At 44.1% G+C, this 17,232-nt stretch overlaps 1 protein-coding gene across 5 annotated transcripts in view; it reads right to left on the bottom strand.

Moving 5' to 3' along the window:
* Positions 1-17,232, bottom strand: part of LOC132781163 (phospholipid-transporting ATPase ABCA1-like) — a 63,977-nt gene that overhangs the window by 26,529 nt on the left and 20,216 nt on the right. For all 5 annotated transcript variants that reach the window (XM_067473354.1, XM_067473356.1, XM_067473355.1 and 2 more), the window contains 8 exons: positions 16,690-16,911; positions 13,565-13,769; positions 5,059-5,178; positions 4,753-4,924; positions 2,554-2,685; positions 1,918-2,057; positions 1,621-1,758; positions 1,327-1,532 (listed from right to left, as the gene is read on the bottom strand). In XM_067473354.1, the coding sequence (XP_067329455.1) occupies positions 1,327-1,532; positions 1,621-1,758; positions 1,918-2,057; positions 2,554-2,685; positions 4,753-4,924; positions 5,059-5,178; positions 13,565-13,769; positions 16,690-16,911 (1,335 nt within the window). The remainder of the gene's footprint in view (positions 1-1,326; positions 1,533-1,620; positions 1,759-1,917; positions 2,058-2,553; positions 2,686-4,752; positions 4,925-5,058; positions 5,179-13,564; positions 13,770-16,689; positions 16,912-17,232) is intronic.

Below are 17,232 nucleotides of genomic sequence, written 5' to 3' on the forward strand. Positions count from 1 at the left end.
ATATATGGAATGAAGGACAAAAATACATATAGAATGATGAGTAGACTGGTGGAATGATGGATGGATGAGAAGATACATGGATGGGAAGATGGATGGATGAACGGAATGATGGAAGGATGAAAGAAAAGAAGGATGGAACAATGGAATGATGGATGGATGGAATGATGGAATTATTAATGGAAAATACATGGAATGATGGTCAAAAATTGATGGATGGACATACATGGATGAGCAGATGGGTGGAACAATGGAACGATGGATGGATGGAATGATGGATGGAAAAACATCAAAAAAACATTTGGACGTCCCCTGGGCAACATCCTTGGAGACGGCCAATTCTCTCATACTAGAAGCGACTTGCAGTTTCTCAAGTCGCTCCTGACATGAAAAAAATGGATGGAAAATATATGGAATGATAGACAAAGTAAATATAAATGATGATTGGACTGATGAACCAATGGATGGATGAATGATGGAGGAGAAGATACAAGGATGGGGAGATGGGTGGATGGATGAAAGAAAAGATGAATGGAACAAAGGAATTATGGTTGGATGGAATGATGGGTGGAAAATATATGGAATGATGGACAAAAATACACATAGAATGATGAGTGGCTTGATGGAACAATGGATGGGTGAGAAGATAGATGGAATGATGGGGGATTGAAAGAAATGATGGATGGAACAATGGAATGATGGATGGAATTATGGGTGTAAAATATATGGAATGATGGGCAAAAGTAAATATAGAAGGATGAGTGGACTGATGGAAAGATGGAAGGATGGATGATGGATGAGAAGATACAAGGATGGGAAGATGGATGGGTGGAATGATAGAGGGATGAAAGAAAAGATGGATGGAATGATGGTTGGATGAGAAAATATATGGATGAAAGAAATGATGAATGGAACAATGGAATGATGGTTGGATGAGAAAATATATGGAATAATGGACAAAAAATAAATATAGACTAAGGAGTGGGTTGATGGAACAATGGCTGGATGGATGAGAGGATACATGGGTGGGAAGATGAAGGAATTGAATGATGGAGGGATGAAAGAAAAGATGAATTGAATAATGGAATGGTGGATGGATGGAATGATGGATGGAAAACATGGAATGATGGACAAAAATAAATATAGAAGGATGAGTGGATTGATGGAACAATGGATAGATGGATGAGAAGATACATGGATGGAAAGATGAATGGATGGAATGATGAAAAGATAGATACAGGGATGGACAGATAAGCAGGCCCCTAACTGATCCCTCTTACTGATTGTGGGTTGGATGAGAAGGTCCCTTATTATTATGTATTGCATTACCTTTTCGTTGACTATTGTGACGCCGTTGGTAGCCCCCCGTCCCGCTTCTCGCTTGACCAGGGTCAGGTAGTATCCGGTGCCTAGCTTGGTCTTGAGGAAGAGCGAGGAGCCGCAGCAACAGAGCCGGCCATGGGAAATGATGGCCACCCGGTCGCCCAGCAAGTCGGCCTCCTCCATATAATGGGTGGACAGGATGACCGTCCGACCTGGGAAACAGAGGGGTAAAAAAGTGGAAACCTTCCTCTCCAGAAGCACTCATTCTTGGTCTTCCAAAAAGCCCCGCCATATTCAGACCTGTGCGGTATTTCAGCAGGAGCTCCCAGATGCCACGGCGGGAGTATGGGTCAACTCCGGCTGTGGGCTCGTCCAGGATGACCACGTTGGAGCCACCCACAAAAGCAATGGCCACTGAGAGCTTGCGCTGCATGCCGCCTAAGAAGAAGAAAGGAAAATGGCACATTTTAGTCAAGGAAAGTAGATGCTGGGTATTTTGGAGATGGGATGTGGATTCCTTGACACCTAACCCTATCTCTCACTGTAAAGAGGGCAACAAGTCCAAATAACTGTCTCGATCCTGGCACCAAAACTCACCTGACAGACACTTGGTCTGTTCCCGGCGCTTGTGGGGCAGCCCCACGTCCTGGATGATCTGTTCCATTTCGTCTTGGACTTGCTGGCCGGAGAGGCCCTTCAGGCGCCCATAGAACCAAATGTGCTCTTCTACAGTCAAGCTGGAGAAAGGGAACAAAGGAGCAAAGCGGATGGACTCACAAGCTCAAGATGACTGAACCCAAACACATCAACATTGTTGAATGAATGCAATTGGGCCCCTTTTGTGTTAGATAAAGCATGCATTAGGAGTGATCCTATTATATAAAACTGTGTCAAATACAGTTCTAATGGACATGTGGTCAGTCACACACCTGCAGAATGATTAAGTGGGTGGTGATGCATTACTTAAGGGACATACTGAAAAGGCTAAGCCGTTATGATACGACATTCATGGTAAGGGTTGCATCATTCCTTTTTGTGCCTGGTTGATGATAAAAGAAGGCAGGAAATGCTTGTTCTTTCTCTTGCCATGCAACCTCTCTTGCTGTATGTTTCTTGCCAATATCTCTTGCTAATTTATCTGTCTGCCTACGCCGTGAGTATATCACTGTATTTGCCACTGATAATATAGATGTCCCTTGAGTCAAAACTAGTGGCCGAGGGGCTGATCCTTACATGTCAAAGAGGACGTTGTGTTGCGGACACATTCCCAGGGTCTTGCGGATGATGTCCATTTCCGAACGGATGTCTCTCCCCAGGATGTATGCTGTGCCAGAGCTTGGGGGCAGCAGGCCGGTTAGGACGGACCTAGGAAGGAGGAAAGGATCATGGAGTCTCAGATGGGAACCCTAAAGAACATTCAGTCCAAATAATAATAACAGACCAATCCCTTGCCTTGTCCATATTATTATTATTATTATTACTAGCCAATCCCTTGTCTAGGGAGGATTGGAGAATCATGGCGTCTCAGAAGGGAACCCCAAAAAACATCTACAATATACAAAATCCTTTCCTAGTCCAAATTATTATTATTATTTTACTGACACAAAAACACAGTTACAGAAAACGAGATATATATGCTGGATTTTATTATTATTATTATTATTATTATTATTAGCTAATCCTATGCTTAGGAAGCAATGAAAAATCATGGAGTCTCAGAAGGGAACCCAACAACAACAACAACAACAACAACAACAGACCAGTCCAAATTATTATTATTATTATTATTATTATTATTATTATTATTATTATTATGTGCACCGGGATTGTGGCGCAGCTGGCTGAGCGTCAGCTGCATTAAGATCACTCTGACCAGAAGGTCATGAGTTTGAAGACAGCCCGGGTCAGAGTGAGCTTCCGGCCAATTTTGTGTAGCTTGTTGTCAACCTTTGCAACCCGAAATACAGTTGCATCTGTCAAGTAGGAAAATTAGGTGCCACCTATGTGTGGGGAGGCTAATTAACTAATTTATGAGGCCATAAAAAGACTCCAGCAAAAAGCACTCCAGCAAAGCATGCGGGGAATGCGGAAGTACTTCATCAGTGTCGCAAATGGACAATGAAAGCGACAGCTCCCCTGGTGGCCAGAAAAAGTTAAATAGCCTCTGTGTATGTCTATATACATTGTATGTCTAATTGGCATTGAATATTTGCCATATATGTGTACGTTGTAATACGTCCTGAGTCCCCTGCGGGGTGAGAAGGGCGGAATATAAATGCTGTAAATAATAATAAATTTTTTATTATTATTACTATTATTATTATTATTATTATTAGCCAATCCCTTGTCTAGGAAGGATAGAATTGTGGAGTCTCAGAAGGGAACTCTAAAGGCCATCTAATCCAAATGTCCTGCATCAAAATATGATGTATGGTTTGAACTGAATTATATGAAATGTGTACTAATGGGGCCTAGTTGGGCTGAAGATATCATCCTAGGGAACGAAGCTTGGAAAACAACTACACTCAGGAACAGTAATTAAAAGTTGCTCAATTGCTGACACTGATGAACTGTGATAATGATGAACTGTTGAACTTTTGAGGGAAAACAACGTGTTTACATTAATCAGAGGCAATGGCTCCTTAAGTTAAGGAAATCTTTACAAGGTTTCTTACGTTAAGAAGTCAACACAATGCTCCTTACATTTACCAACACAAATTATGCAAAGTCAACATATGTCCAGGAAGAGATGAAGTCAGGATGTTTCAGGCTGGAAAAACATCTATTGTTCATTTACAACTTTGGAACAACATCAACAGAAATATTCCTATAAAAGACTCAATCTAATATTTCTCAAATTGTGACAGAATGCGGTGCTGTTCACTCACAATGCCCTATTATTATTATTATTATTATTATTATTATTATTATTAGCCAATCCCTTGTCTAGGAATGATTGGAGAATCATGGAGTCTAAGAAGGGAATCCCCAAAAACATCCTGTCCTAATAATAATATTGTTATTAATAATAATAGACCAACCCCTTGCCTAGTCCAAACTATCATTATCATTATTATTGGTCAATCCCTTGTCTAGGAAGGACTGGAGAATGATGGAGTTTCAGATGGGAACCCCAAAGGACATCTAGTCCAAACAACAACAACAACAACAGACCAATTCCTTAACTAGTCCAAAGAAGAAGAAGAAGAGGAGGAGGAAGAGGAGGAGGAGGAGGAGGAGGAGGAGGAGGAAGGAGCCGCCAATTCTTTGCCTAGGAAGGATTGAAGAATTCTGGAGTCTCAGAAGAAAACCCCAAAGGACATCTAGTTCAGGATCTGCCTGCCATGGATCCCTTTGGGCAGGTCACACTCTCTCGGTCTCAGAACTAGGCCAAAGTCAAGGCTCACATAGGGAGGCAAAGGGATGGCTTACATGGTGGTGGTCTTGCCGGCCCCATTGTGTCCCAGAAAGGAGGTGATCTGTCCCTCATAAAAGTCGAGGCTCAGCCCATTGACCGCAATTTTGCTGCTGCTGTGGTAGATCTTCACCAGGTTGCGGATGGAGACGCCAACTTTGAGCTGCGTCGGCGGGTCCTCCACAATCGCTGCAGGAAATGGCATATGTTGAGCAACATTTCCTGGCCACAAATGGGAACTCAAAGAGGAGGAAACATGGGGAGGCAGTATTGTGAAGGTTCAGAAAATGCAGGAAAAGAAGAGAAAAAGAAGCAAAGCTTACCTTCAGTCGAGTTGAGAACATTCGTCGGAATCGGATGCGGGGAACCATTGGTAGAGGATTCTCCGAACCAGTAACTCTTTAGGATGGGGAAATTCCACGGTTTCGGGATGCCGTATTGGCCTAGATGAAATTATTATTTTATTATTACTATTTTTTGGGGAAGCATGGCCATGTTCCAGCAGCATTCTCTCCTGACGTTTCACCTGCATCTGCGACTAATGGCATCTTCAGATATCAGTTTCGATGTGAGGCAAGTGGAATGTATAAATCCCTGTGGAATGATGTCCAGGGTGGGAGAAAGAACCCTTGTCTGTTTGAAGCAAATGTGAATGTTGCAATGAGTAGGCTTGAGTAGCATTGAGTAGCTATGAAGTTTGCAAAGTCAATTGGTGAGGGTATCTGCATAGAGGTAGCCTGGCCTCTGTTGCCTGGAGGCACCCTCTGTGGAATGCTGTCCAGGGTGGGAGAAAGAAAGAACCCTTGTCTGTTGAAGCAAGTGTGAAATATTGCAATCAACAAGCTTGAATAGCATTGAGTAGCCTTGCAGCTGCAAAGTCAAACAGTGAGGGTCTCTGCAAAGAGGCAGCCTGGCCTCTGTTGCCTGGAGGCATCCTCTGTGAGGGCAGATACCCTCAACTGATTAACTTTGCAGCTTCATGGCTACTCACAGAATCTATGATTCTAGGATTCTATGAGTAGCCATGAAGCTGCAAAGTCAATCAGCAAGGGCATCTATATAGAGGTAGTGAAACAAGTGGTGTGTGTGTGTGTGTGTGTATAGAGAGAGAGAGAGAGTGTGTGTGTGTGTTTATACACACACACACACACACACAACCCTATGGAATAATGTTCAGGGTAGGAGAAAGAACTCTTGTCTGTTGAAGCAAGTGTGGGTGTGGCAATTAGCAAAGTTGAATAACATTGAGGAGCTTTGCAGTTGCAAAATCAATCGGTGAAAGTATCTGCATCCACCTTTCCTTGCCTTGCCTTCCATATCCCTGTGGCAAGATTTGTCTTCCATATGCCTGTGGCAAGCTTGCTTACTTGTCCGAATGTATCCCCCTCTATGTTCCACCTCGTAGGTTAAGATCCACCGGGGAGGCCCTGCTCTCCGTCCCACCGGCCTCAAAAACGCGTCTGGTGGGGACGAGGGACATGGCATTCTCGGTGGTAACCCCTTGCTTGTGGAATTTGCTCCCCAGCGACATTAAATCGGCGATCTCCTTCCTTTCTTTTAGGAAAAAAATGAAATTGTGGTTTTGGGACCAGGCTTTTGACTAGCAGGCACAACAGCACTTTGGACACTGAACTGGACCATATGATTGTTATGATAATGGAAATGGCTATGACTGTATAATTAATATTACTGTTTTTAATCTATTGTGTATTTATGGTTTTATATTGTCAGGGGCGGGTCGTCGATTACGCGAAGTAAGCGGTCGCAGAACACTTTTTTTGCCAGGGGCGCAGAGGCGCCTCTGTAAATGCCCCTCGACCGCCACTTGAGGAGCGCCCCCTCAGCTCACAACAGCCCTAGCAGTCTGGGGGGAGCCTCGGCTTTCTTGCCTCACTGCCGGATGATCCTCTTCCCAAAGGGGCCGGGTCCTTGAGCCTCGCCTAGCCCCTCTCGTTCCTGCTCCACCCGGCCACCAGGTGCGCGAGCATAGCCGGCGCTCAATCATTCTCCGCGTTCGATCCCTTCCCCATGACCGGCTCCCTTTCCCGATCCCCCAGCACTCCACCCGCCTCCTCTCCTCTCCCCAATCCGCGGGTGGGCCAAGGGGCGGAGCCACCGCGCCTGGCCCGCTTCGGGTCCGGAGGCGTGTCTGAAGACCCCAGCGTGCACACCAAAAGTCGCCTCTTCTCCTGACTTTCTCTTCAGCCATTGGGACCAAGTGAGAGAGAGAGAGAGAGAGAGAGCCCCTCCAGCTGGAGGTATCTCCCACCTCCGCTCCCTCCTTTGTTTTTGCGCCTACCTTCAGGAAAGGTGGGCATCTCCACCTCTCTCTCTCTCTCTCTCGGTCCCAATGGCTGAGGAGAAAGTCAGGAGAAGAGTTGACTTTTGGTGCACACGGTCTTCAGGCACGCCTCTGGACCCAAAGCGGGCCAGGCAAGGGAGCAAATGCGGCAAAGTGAACTATTACTGGGATGTATAGTTCACTTACAATCAAAGAGCATTCTGAACTCCACCAATGATGGAATTGAACCAAATATGGCACACAGAACTCCCACGACAAACAGAAAATATATATCAATGATTGGTTGGGGGGGGGGGCAAAATACTGTTTGCTTACCGTTGAAAATTACCTAGGGCCGCCTCTGTATACATGGCTATCATATCTCAGCCTTCTCTTCTTCAGGCTAAGTATAATCCAATAGCATTGGTCAAACAAGAATCCATGGCAGCATGACAAAGTTCCCAATGGGAATATATTATGAGGCAAGTCAGTTGGCAAGATTATTAGAATTTGAATTGGAAGGGTTGAAAAGATGGGTGCAAATAGAAAAGGAAGCAAACAGTTGGCAAAGGGGAACGTAAATGGGAGAGAGAATAGACAGAAAAGACTGAAGGAACTTAAAAGTTGGCCCCTCTTTATCAACGTTGTTAATTTGGGGAAAATGGCAAAATAAATTACAAATAAACAAAAGCAACCCTTTCCCATGGGAAACCTTGGAAAATAAGGACAAGACATTCAGGGATCTAATTAGGGCACTTAAGGATATTGGAATCAAAAGGATTGGGGACCTCATGGAACCCAATGGAGAAATAATAAAGTGGGGTAAGATAAAAGACAAATGTAGTAATGGAAACTGAATAGCGTGGTTAGGCCTATCCAGCAAAGCTCGAGCCATGAAAAGAAGAGAAGAAGCAGAAAGCCCACTTGATAGAATAATTAAAAAAGGAAAGTAGAAATAGACAAAGGGATTATTGGGCTACTATATGACTTACAAAACAAAAACAACCCTTGTAGAAAATTGGAAACAAGAGGAAAGCTTCAATGAGAAATTAATTGGGTCTTGGATTGACAATATTACTAAAATTAAACATTTGAGGATCCAAGAAACCCAAAGGAAAATCATCTCCAAATGGTATAAAACTCCCACCCAATTAGCACACATTATGGGAAATGTCTCAAACAAATGTTGGCACAACTGTGGGGGGATTGGCTCATTCTCCCACATGTGGTGGGATTGTATCAAAATTCAGAACTATTATGGTAAAATAAGGACGGTAATGGAAGACATAATAGGGAAAGAATTAATCTGGGATAAATTATTATTATTATTATTATTATTATTATTATTATTAACTTTATTTGAACCCCGCGAGCATCTCCCAAAGGACTCGATGTGGCTTACAAAGGCCAAGGCCTCAACAACAGTAGCATAGCAAATACAACCAAAAGCAAAATCAAAAACATTAAAGCAAAACAATAAAACAACAAAACAATACACCATAGCACAATAAAACTAGGGCCGGGCCAAGTAATGGGTACAGATTAAAAAGTGCTGCGTGTGACAGGTGGGATGTCGGATTTCAGGGTAAGTGCAATGTGCAGAGAATCTTAAAACTCTAATAAAGTGCTTCCGGGACATAATGCTGGAGTTTCCTATTCTGGAAAGGCACATGTTCAGAAATCTGTAACCCATCATCCTCCTTGCCCTGAGGAAACTCAGGCTCAGAAAGCTCAGGCTCAAACCAAGATCAAAACCAAAGTCTCAAAGAGCCAAAAGCTTTCCCCAAAAGCTGGGGCAATTCCCAAGAATCATAGAATCACAGAATCAAAGAGTTGGAAGAGACCTCATGGGCCATCCAGTCCAACCCCCTGCCAAGAAGCAGGAATATTGCATTCAAATCACCCCTGACAGATGACCATCCAGCCTCTGTTTAAAAGCTTCCACAGATATACCCTTTTAATTTCTGGATAAATGTTCTTTTGCCCCCATTGGGCGCATATATATTGCAGATTAAAATGTTAAGACTGTTCGTATTAACCAAAACTCCTAGTATTCTCCCATCGTCATCTTTAAAGGCTAGACTGGATATTAAACTTTCTTTAATGTATTTAGCTACACTCAAAGAATATCCCAAAAGAGTAACACGACTAAAACAACAAACTGGAGTAACTTCCTCCAATACTTAGAGGAGGTTAAAAAGGAATAACTAGTAATAACAATAACAATTAAATAATAATAATAATATTAATAATAAAATAAAAAATTAAAAACGTAAAATACTAATAAGAATAATAATAACAATATCAACGATAATACTATTAGACAAACTTCCCGGCGAAGAAAAGAAAAGTGTTGGCTTAAGGTAGAAGAGAAGAAGAGGCAACAAGGGGATTGGCTACTCTTGATCTCATCCTAACAAATGTCGAGGACCTGATAGATGCGGTTGAAGTGGTAGGATCCTTAGGGGCAAGTGACCATGTGCTCCTGCAATTTGAGATACAAAGGAAGGCCGAAACTAAGACAAGTCAAACCCGCATTTTGGATTTAGGAGAGCTGATTTCCGAAAAATGAAGGAAACACTGAGCAGCATTCTGTGGACACAGACACTAAAAGACAAGGGAGTAACGGATGGATGGGAATTTCTCAAGAGTGAAATACTCAAGGGGCAATTGCAAACCGTGCCAACAAAGAGAAAAAATAGGACAAGTGCAAAGAAGCCAGAATGGATGTCCAAAGAACTTCTAACTGTGCTAAGACACAAAAGAGAAATGCACAAGAAGTGGAAAAAGGGAGAAATCACCAAAGAAGAATTCAAACAAATAGCCAACACCTGTAGGGAAAAGGTCCGCAAGGCTAAAGCACAAAACGAGCTCAGGCTTGCCAGGGACATTAAAAACAATAAAAAGGGCTTCTTTTCTTATGTCAGTAGAAAAAGAAAAAACAAGGAGGCGATAGGGCCTCTTCGAGGAGAAGATGGGGCAAAGCTGACAGGGGGTAGGGAAAAGGCAGAACTACTTAATACCCTCTTTGCCTCGGTCTTCTCACAAAAAGAAAGTCATCTTCAACCTCAGCAAGATGGAGTGGGTGAGGGATTAGAGGACATCCAACCCCAAATTGGGAAACAAGTCGTCCAGGAATACCTGGCCGCTCTAAATGAGTTCAAGTCCCCAGGGCCAGATCAACTACACCCAAGAGTATTGAAGGAACTAGCGGAAGTCATCTCGGAACCATTGGCAACCATCTTTGAGAGTTCTTGGAGAACGGGAGAAGTTCCAGCAGACTGGAGGAGAGCCAATGTGGTCCCAATCTTCAAGAAGGAAAAAAAGGATGACCCAAACAATTACCGTCCGGTCAGCCTCACGTCGATACCAGGCAAGATTCTGGAAAAGATTGTTAAGGAAGTGGTCTGCAAACACTTAGAAACAAATGCGGTCATCACTAATAGTCAACATGGATTTATCAAAAATAAGTCATGCCAGACTAATCTGATCTCTTTTTTCGATAGAGTTACAAACGGGGTAGATGCGGGAAATGCCGTGGATGTAGCGTACCTGGATTTCAGTAAGGCCTTCAACAAGGTCCCCCATGACCTTCTGGCAAGGAAACTAGTCCAATGTGGGCTAGGCAAAACTACGGTGAGGTGGATCTGTAATTGGTTAAGGGGACGAACCCAGAGGGTGATTCTCCCCAATGCGTCCTCTTCATCCTGGAAAGAAGTGACAAGCGGAGTGCCACAAGCAGGGTTCTGTCCTGGGCCCGGTCCTGTTCAACATCTTTATTAATGACTTAGATGAAGGGCTAGAAGGCAGGATCATCAAGTTTGCAGACGACACCAAACTGGGATAGCCAATACTCCAGAGGACAGGAGCAGGATTCAAAACGATCTTGACAGATTAGAGAGATGGGCCAAAACTAACAAAATGAAGTTCAACAGTGACAAATGCAAGATACTCCACTTTGGCAGGAAAAACGAAATGCAAAGATACAGAATGGGGGACAATGCCTGGCTCGAGAGCAGTACATGTGAAAAAGATCTTGGAGTCCTCGTGGACAACAAGTTAAACATGAGCCAACAATGTGATGTGGCGGCAAAAAAAGCCAATGGGATTTTGGCCTGCATCAATAGGAGCATAGTGTCTAGGTCCAGGGAAGTAATGCTACCCCTCTATTCCACTTTGGTTAGGCCACACCTGGAATATTTTGTCCAGTTCTGGGCACCACAATTCAAGAGAGATATTGACAAGCTGGAATGTGTCCAGAGGAGGGCAACTAAAATGATCAAGGGTCTGGAGAACAAGATCTATGAGGAGCGGCTTAAGGAGCTGGGCATGTTTAGCCTGAAGAAGAGAAGGCTGAGAGGAGATATGATAGCCATGTATAAATATGTGAGGGGAAGTCATAGGGAGGAGCAAGCTTGTTTTCTGCTGCCCTGGAGACTAGGATGCAATGGAGCAATGGCTTCAAAGTACAAGAAAGGAGATTCCATCTGAACATGAGGAAGAACTTCCTGACTGTGAGAGCCGTTCAGCAGTGGAACTCTCTGCCCCGGAGTGTGGTGGAGGCTCCTTCTTTGGAAGATTTTAAACAGGGGCTGGATGGCCATCTGTCAGGGGTGATTCGAATGCAATATTCCTGCTTCTTGGCAGGTTGTTGGACTGGATGGCCCATGAGGTCTCTTCCAACTCTTTGATTCTATGATTCTAAGGCAAAACTTAAATAATAATCGGACTTCATTCTCTCCACAAGAAGAAAATACAATAGTCTCAGGAAGATGAAGAATATGATCCACCCCTGGACAACTTGGAAGTGCCTTACAAAACGGACAGAATCCCCTTCCCGTGAATGTGTCGAGCGAATGAGTGTGTGTGAGGGTGAGAGAGTGAGGTATATTCCCCCCCCTTCCTTTCCCCATTTTTGTTTGTTTGTTTGTAGGGAAGCCCTACTCTACGGGCCTCCCTATCTTTTCTTTCTTCTGCACTTTCCTATCCCAACCCAATTGTTCCACCACTTTTTATATACTTAAAAATTCACAATAAAAATATATCCAAGAAAAAAAAGCTTCCAAAGAAGGAGCCTTCACCACACTCCGGGGCAGAGAGTTCCACTACTGAACGGTTCTCAAAGTCAGGAAGTTCTTCCTCATGTTCAGATGGAATCTCCTTTCTTGTAGTTTGAAGCCATTGTTCCGCGTCCTAGTCTCCAGGGAAGCAGAAAACAAGCTTGCTCCCTCCTCCCTGTGGTTTCCTCTCACATATATTGTGGTATTGCGGCATTGAATTGTTGCTAGTGTTAGCTACTCTGAGTCCCCCCTCAGGGGTTGAGAAGGGCGGGGTAGAAATGTTGTAAATAAATCTATATAAATAAAAATGTAATGTTCGTTTGTGGGATTAACAGAACTCAAAAACCGCTGGACGAATTGACACCAAATTTGGACACAAGACAGCTAACAGCCCAATGTATGTTATTCACTCAAAAAATTGATTTTGTCATTTGGGAGTTGTAGTTGCTGGGATTTATAGTTCACCTACAATCAAAGAGCATTCTGAACCTCACCAATAATGGAATTGAACCAAACTTGGCACACAGTTCTCCCATGACCAACAGAAAATACTGGAAAGGATTAGTGGGCAGTGTCCTTTGGTTTTGGAGTTGTAGTTCACCTACATCCAGAGAGCACTGTGGACTCAAACAATGATGGATCTGGACCAAACTCTACATGAATACTCAATATGCCCAAATGTGAACACTGGCGGAGTTTGGGGAAAATAGACCTTGACATTTGGGAGTTGTAGTTGCTGGGATGTATAGTTCACCTACAATCACAGAGCATTCTGAACCCCACCAACGATAGAATTGGGCCAAACCTCCCACACAGAACCCCCATGACCACCAGAGTGGCCCACAGCAACGCGTGGCAGGGGACGGCTAGTAAATAATAAATTCAGCTTGTAACATCTATACATGAGATATGTTCAGCCTCCTAGCTCCTCTCAGCACATTCTTCTAAATGGAAGACATGGCAAGAAAGGACACAGAAATAACAATAACCAAGCCTGTAGCCTGGGGGGGGGGGGTTCAACCTCCCCCCCCCCCCGAAATTTTTCAGGTTAAAAAAACCTGGTGTACTCATGAATTTTAACTGGTTAACCGAATCCCCCTGCTAAGTCTATGAGATGCAAAAAATTAAGAGCCCCTCCAGAACGGCAAGCACTATCTCAAGCAAATATTGACAATGTATTCACACTGTCATTACTTGCAGCAATAGCTGATGTAGCGAAGCAACCAAGCTGGAGGGGGGGTGTTGAATGCTCTCATTAAGGAGGCCAGACTTGGTGGAGGTGGTTGACAGGGGCAGAGATACAGGCTACTGAAAGCTGCTCTGCCCCCTGTTGTGCTCTTTGCTTCAGCGTGAGCTAGGAGCCCGATTTCAACCCCCCCCCCCCCGGCCGAAATTTTCAAACCCTCCCAAAAACATTTCTGGCTACGCCCTGACAGTAACCCAGTGATTCCGGCCATAAAAGCTTTCGGGATCCTTCTCGCTCTTTACCTGGGAACACGCCTTCGATGTACCAGGTTGCCACTCCGTATAATAGGGCGTCCAGAAGGAGCAAACCCCCCGACGTGGCGAAGGTGTAGCGGTCGCCTTCCACAGGGCTCGCATTCAGGTTCTGCCATTGGATGCCAACGCCTTGCTCTTCGTAGAGGGAGAAATACTCACATCCGAAGCCAAACGCAACCGGGGACAAGAAACTCTGGCAAGGGAAAGAGTTTTTCCGCTAAGCCCACTTCTAATCAAATTCAGCCACATATTACAACATGCAATAATAATAACAACATTACGTAATGTGAGTTTTTTGTTTTCTGTTCCTAGTTTGAAAGTGTTATTTTCTGTTTAATTGTGTGGTGCTTACTTTGAAAGTGGTTGTTCTACTCCAGGAACGTAGTTTTTGTGCCACAAACTATGTTGAAATGGTTGAGACTCGATGAGAAATTCATTGGAAAAACCAGATCACTGTTTCTCAAGTTTCCTAATGCCGAGACCCCTTAATACAGTTCCTCATGTTGTGTTGACCCCCAACCATAACATTATTTTTGTTGCTAATTCATAACTGTAATTTTGCTACTGTTATGAATCATAATGTAAATATCTCATACGCAGGATGTATTTTCATTCACTGGACCAAATTTGGCACAAATACCCGATACGGCCAAACTTGAATACTGGTGGGTTAGGGGAGGATTGATTTTGACATTTGGGAGTTGCAGTTGGTGGGATTTATAGTTCATCTCCAATCAAAGAGCATTTTAAACTCCACCAACAATGGAATTGAACCAAACTTGGCACACAGAACTCCCATGGCCAACAGAAAATATTGGAAGAGTTTGATGGGCATTGACTTTTGAGTTTTGGAGTTGTAGTTTACCTACAACCGGAGAGAACTGTGGACTCAAACAATGAAGGATCTAGACCAAAATTGGCACAAATACTTCGTATGTCCAAATATGGATGGAGTTAGTGAGAAATACACCTTGACATTTGGGAGTTGTAGTTACTGAGATTTATAGTTAACTTACAATCAAAGAGCATTCTGAAAATAGACCTTGACAGTTGAGAGTTGTAGATTTATTTATTTATTTATTTACATCACTTATATCCCGCCCATATCAGCCCGGAGGCGACTCAGGGCGGTCTACATATCGGCACAATTCGATGCCATCAATACAATACAATACAACAGCAAAAACAATTAAGTGCATTTAGACAAAAAAGACTATATCCTCTCAATCCAATCCTCATCCGTTTCATCGTCTTGGCCGTTCCTGGGTCATTCTCCATCTCAAGCTTGACTATTCCGGGGTTCCGAATGCCTGCTCGAAGAGCCAGGTTTTCACTCTCTTACGAAAGGTCAGGAGGGAGGGGGCTGATCTAATATCCCTAGGCAGGGAGTTCCACAGCCGAGGGGCCACCACAGAGAAGGCCCTGTCTCTCGTCCCCGCCAAGCGTGCTTGCGAAGCAGACGGGATCGAGAGCAGGGCCTCCTCAGATGATCTTAACTTCCTGGAGGGTTCATAGGAAGAGATGCGTTCGGATAGGTAGGCTGGGCCAGAACCGTTTAGATGCTGGGATGTATAGTCCACCTACAATCAAAGAGCATTCTAAACCCCATTAACGACAGAGTTTGGCCAAACTTTCCACACAGAACCCCCATGCATTGGAGGGACTCGCTGGTGTGAGCCTCCCTCCAACCTTGCATGCTATCCCTCGCCTACACATGTGCACCATGCTGCCATGTGCCCAGCATGCCTGCTCTCCCCTCCCTGCTTGGTCTCAGAAACATCCCTACCCTTGGCTGAGAGGCTGGCCAATCACATTGGAGGATGGCTTTTGGTGGGAGGATTCGCTGTCTGTTTCCAAAAAGGAAGAGAAGGACAGGCGGAGAGATCTTCAGCCTTCTCTGCCCAGGGGCGGCTCAACCCATTACGCAAAGTAAGCATTTGCAGTATAGCTGATTTTGCCCAGGGGTGTTCTTGATGTGCTCTTGGGGGAAATAGACCTTGGCATTTGGGAGTTGTAGTTACTGGGATGTATAGTTCACCTACAATCAAAGAGCATTCTGAACTCCACCAATGATGGAATTGAACCAAATATGGCACACAGAACTCCACGACAAACAGAAAATATATATCAGTGATTGGTTGGGGGGGGGGGGGGGATAATACTGCTTGCTTACCGTTGAAAATTACCTAGGGCCGCCTCTGTCTCTGCCAAAGGGGTTCCTAAGACCATCACAAATATATGCTTTCTGATGGTCTTTGGAAATCCCTCTGAAAACCCCTCACGACCCTCCCCCCTTGGGTCCCGACCCCCAGATTGAGAAATGCTGAACTAGAGCAAGATGTGCTGCAGGGTGTCCCTCCCGCAAAAACAAAGTTTGTGCATTTTAATAAACTTTCCCCATGTTTTTATAATAGAACCAAATAGGTAATGGTATTTATAACCCAGGAACAAAAATCATGTTTCATAGTGCAATGAAAGGGAATCTACATTGTTGGACTGAGACCCCTTTTGCCATGGCTCATTGCGATGGACTTCTGGAAGTTCTGGTTTGACAAGGTCTTGCCAAAGTGCGACTCCCAGGGTTCCATAGGCAGTTTAAGTTGGGTCAATTCCACAGTGTAGACAAGTGATGGTTCCGGCCCAGTTTACCTGTCCGAACGTATCTTCCCCTATAAACCATTAAGGACTTTAAGATCTTCTGGAGAGGCCCTGCTCTGAGTCCCACCACCTTCGCAGTCGCGCTCGGTGGGGACGAGATATAGGACCTTCTCTGTGGTGGCCCCCAATGAGGCTATGAAACTCTCTCCCCAATGAGGTTAGTTCTGCCCCCTTCCTCCTGACCTTCAGGAAGAAACTGAAATTCTGGCTTGGGAATCAGGCATTCGCAGATTGATGGAGTGAACCGGTAAAAAGTAAGAGTTATTGGACCACAATGTTTGGATTGAGTTGGATGATGTTTTTAACTCGATGAACTGTCTTTTATATGTATTTTATATATTATTTATTATGTATGTTGTTTTTAAAGTGTTATTCCTTGTGTAGCATTGAATAGAGATAGAGAAAAATGGGATATAAAAGTTCTAAATAAATAAATAAATAAGGAGGGTCCTCACCGCAAAGAGCCTCAAGGGGAAGGTGATGCGGTCCCGCCACGCAACGCACAAGACATAAGGAAGGTAGAAGGAGAAGTAGATGATGCCACCGCATGCTGAGGCCAGGTTGGCGCGGGAAAAGAAGGTGCTGATGAGGAAACACTGGGAGATGGTGGCTACGGCAAAAGCAGCCAAGAAAAGGAAGACCACGGCCGGGTCACTGTAGGGCAAGATGTCTCCGACCTGGAAGGAGGAGAAGGAGAAGAAACAGTGGTGGTGTCTCAACAGGGGTTAATTTGGGTGAACATTCAGAAACAACGCAAAAGGTCAAAAGATAACTCCAAAACACTATGGGTAAAGGAACTGAAAAAGGTACTGCTTTATTATCAGGGCGGAGGCCACAAGCATTTCAATACAATTTAAGATATACAGATATTACAACACTATTCATTAGTATTAAAAACAATCCAGTTAATAATTCGGTTGGCTGAGAGGAGGCTCAAAAGGCGGCATCACTTGGGAACGTGGCATAAGTAGCTGGAAGCTGCATCAGCGAACTGCTGG

Source organism: Anolis sagrei, chromosome X (genome assembly GCF_037176765.1).
Source record: "Anolis sagrei isolate rAnoSag1 chromosome X, rAnoSag1.mat, whole genome shotgun sequence".
Lineage (NCBI taxonomy): Eukaryota > Metazoa > Chordata > Lepidosauria > Squamata > Dactyloidae > Anolis > Anolis sagrei.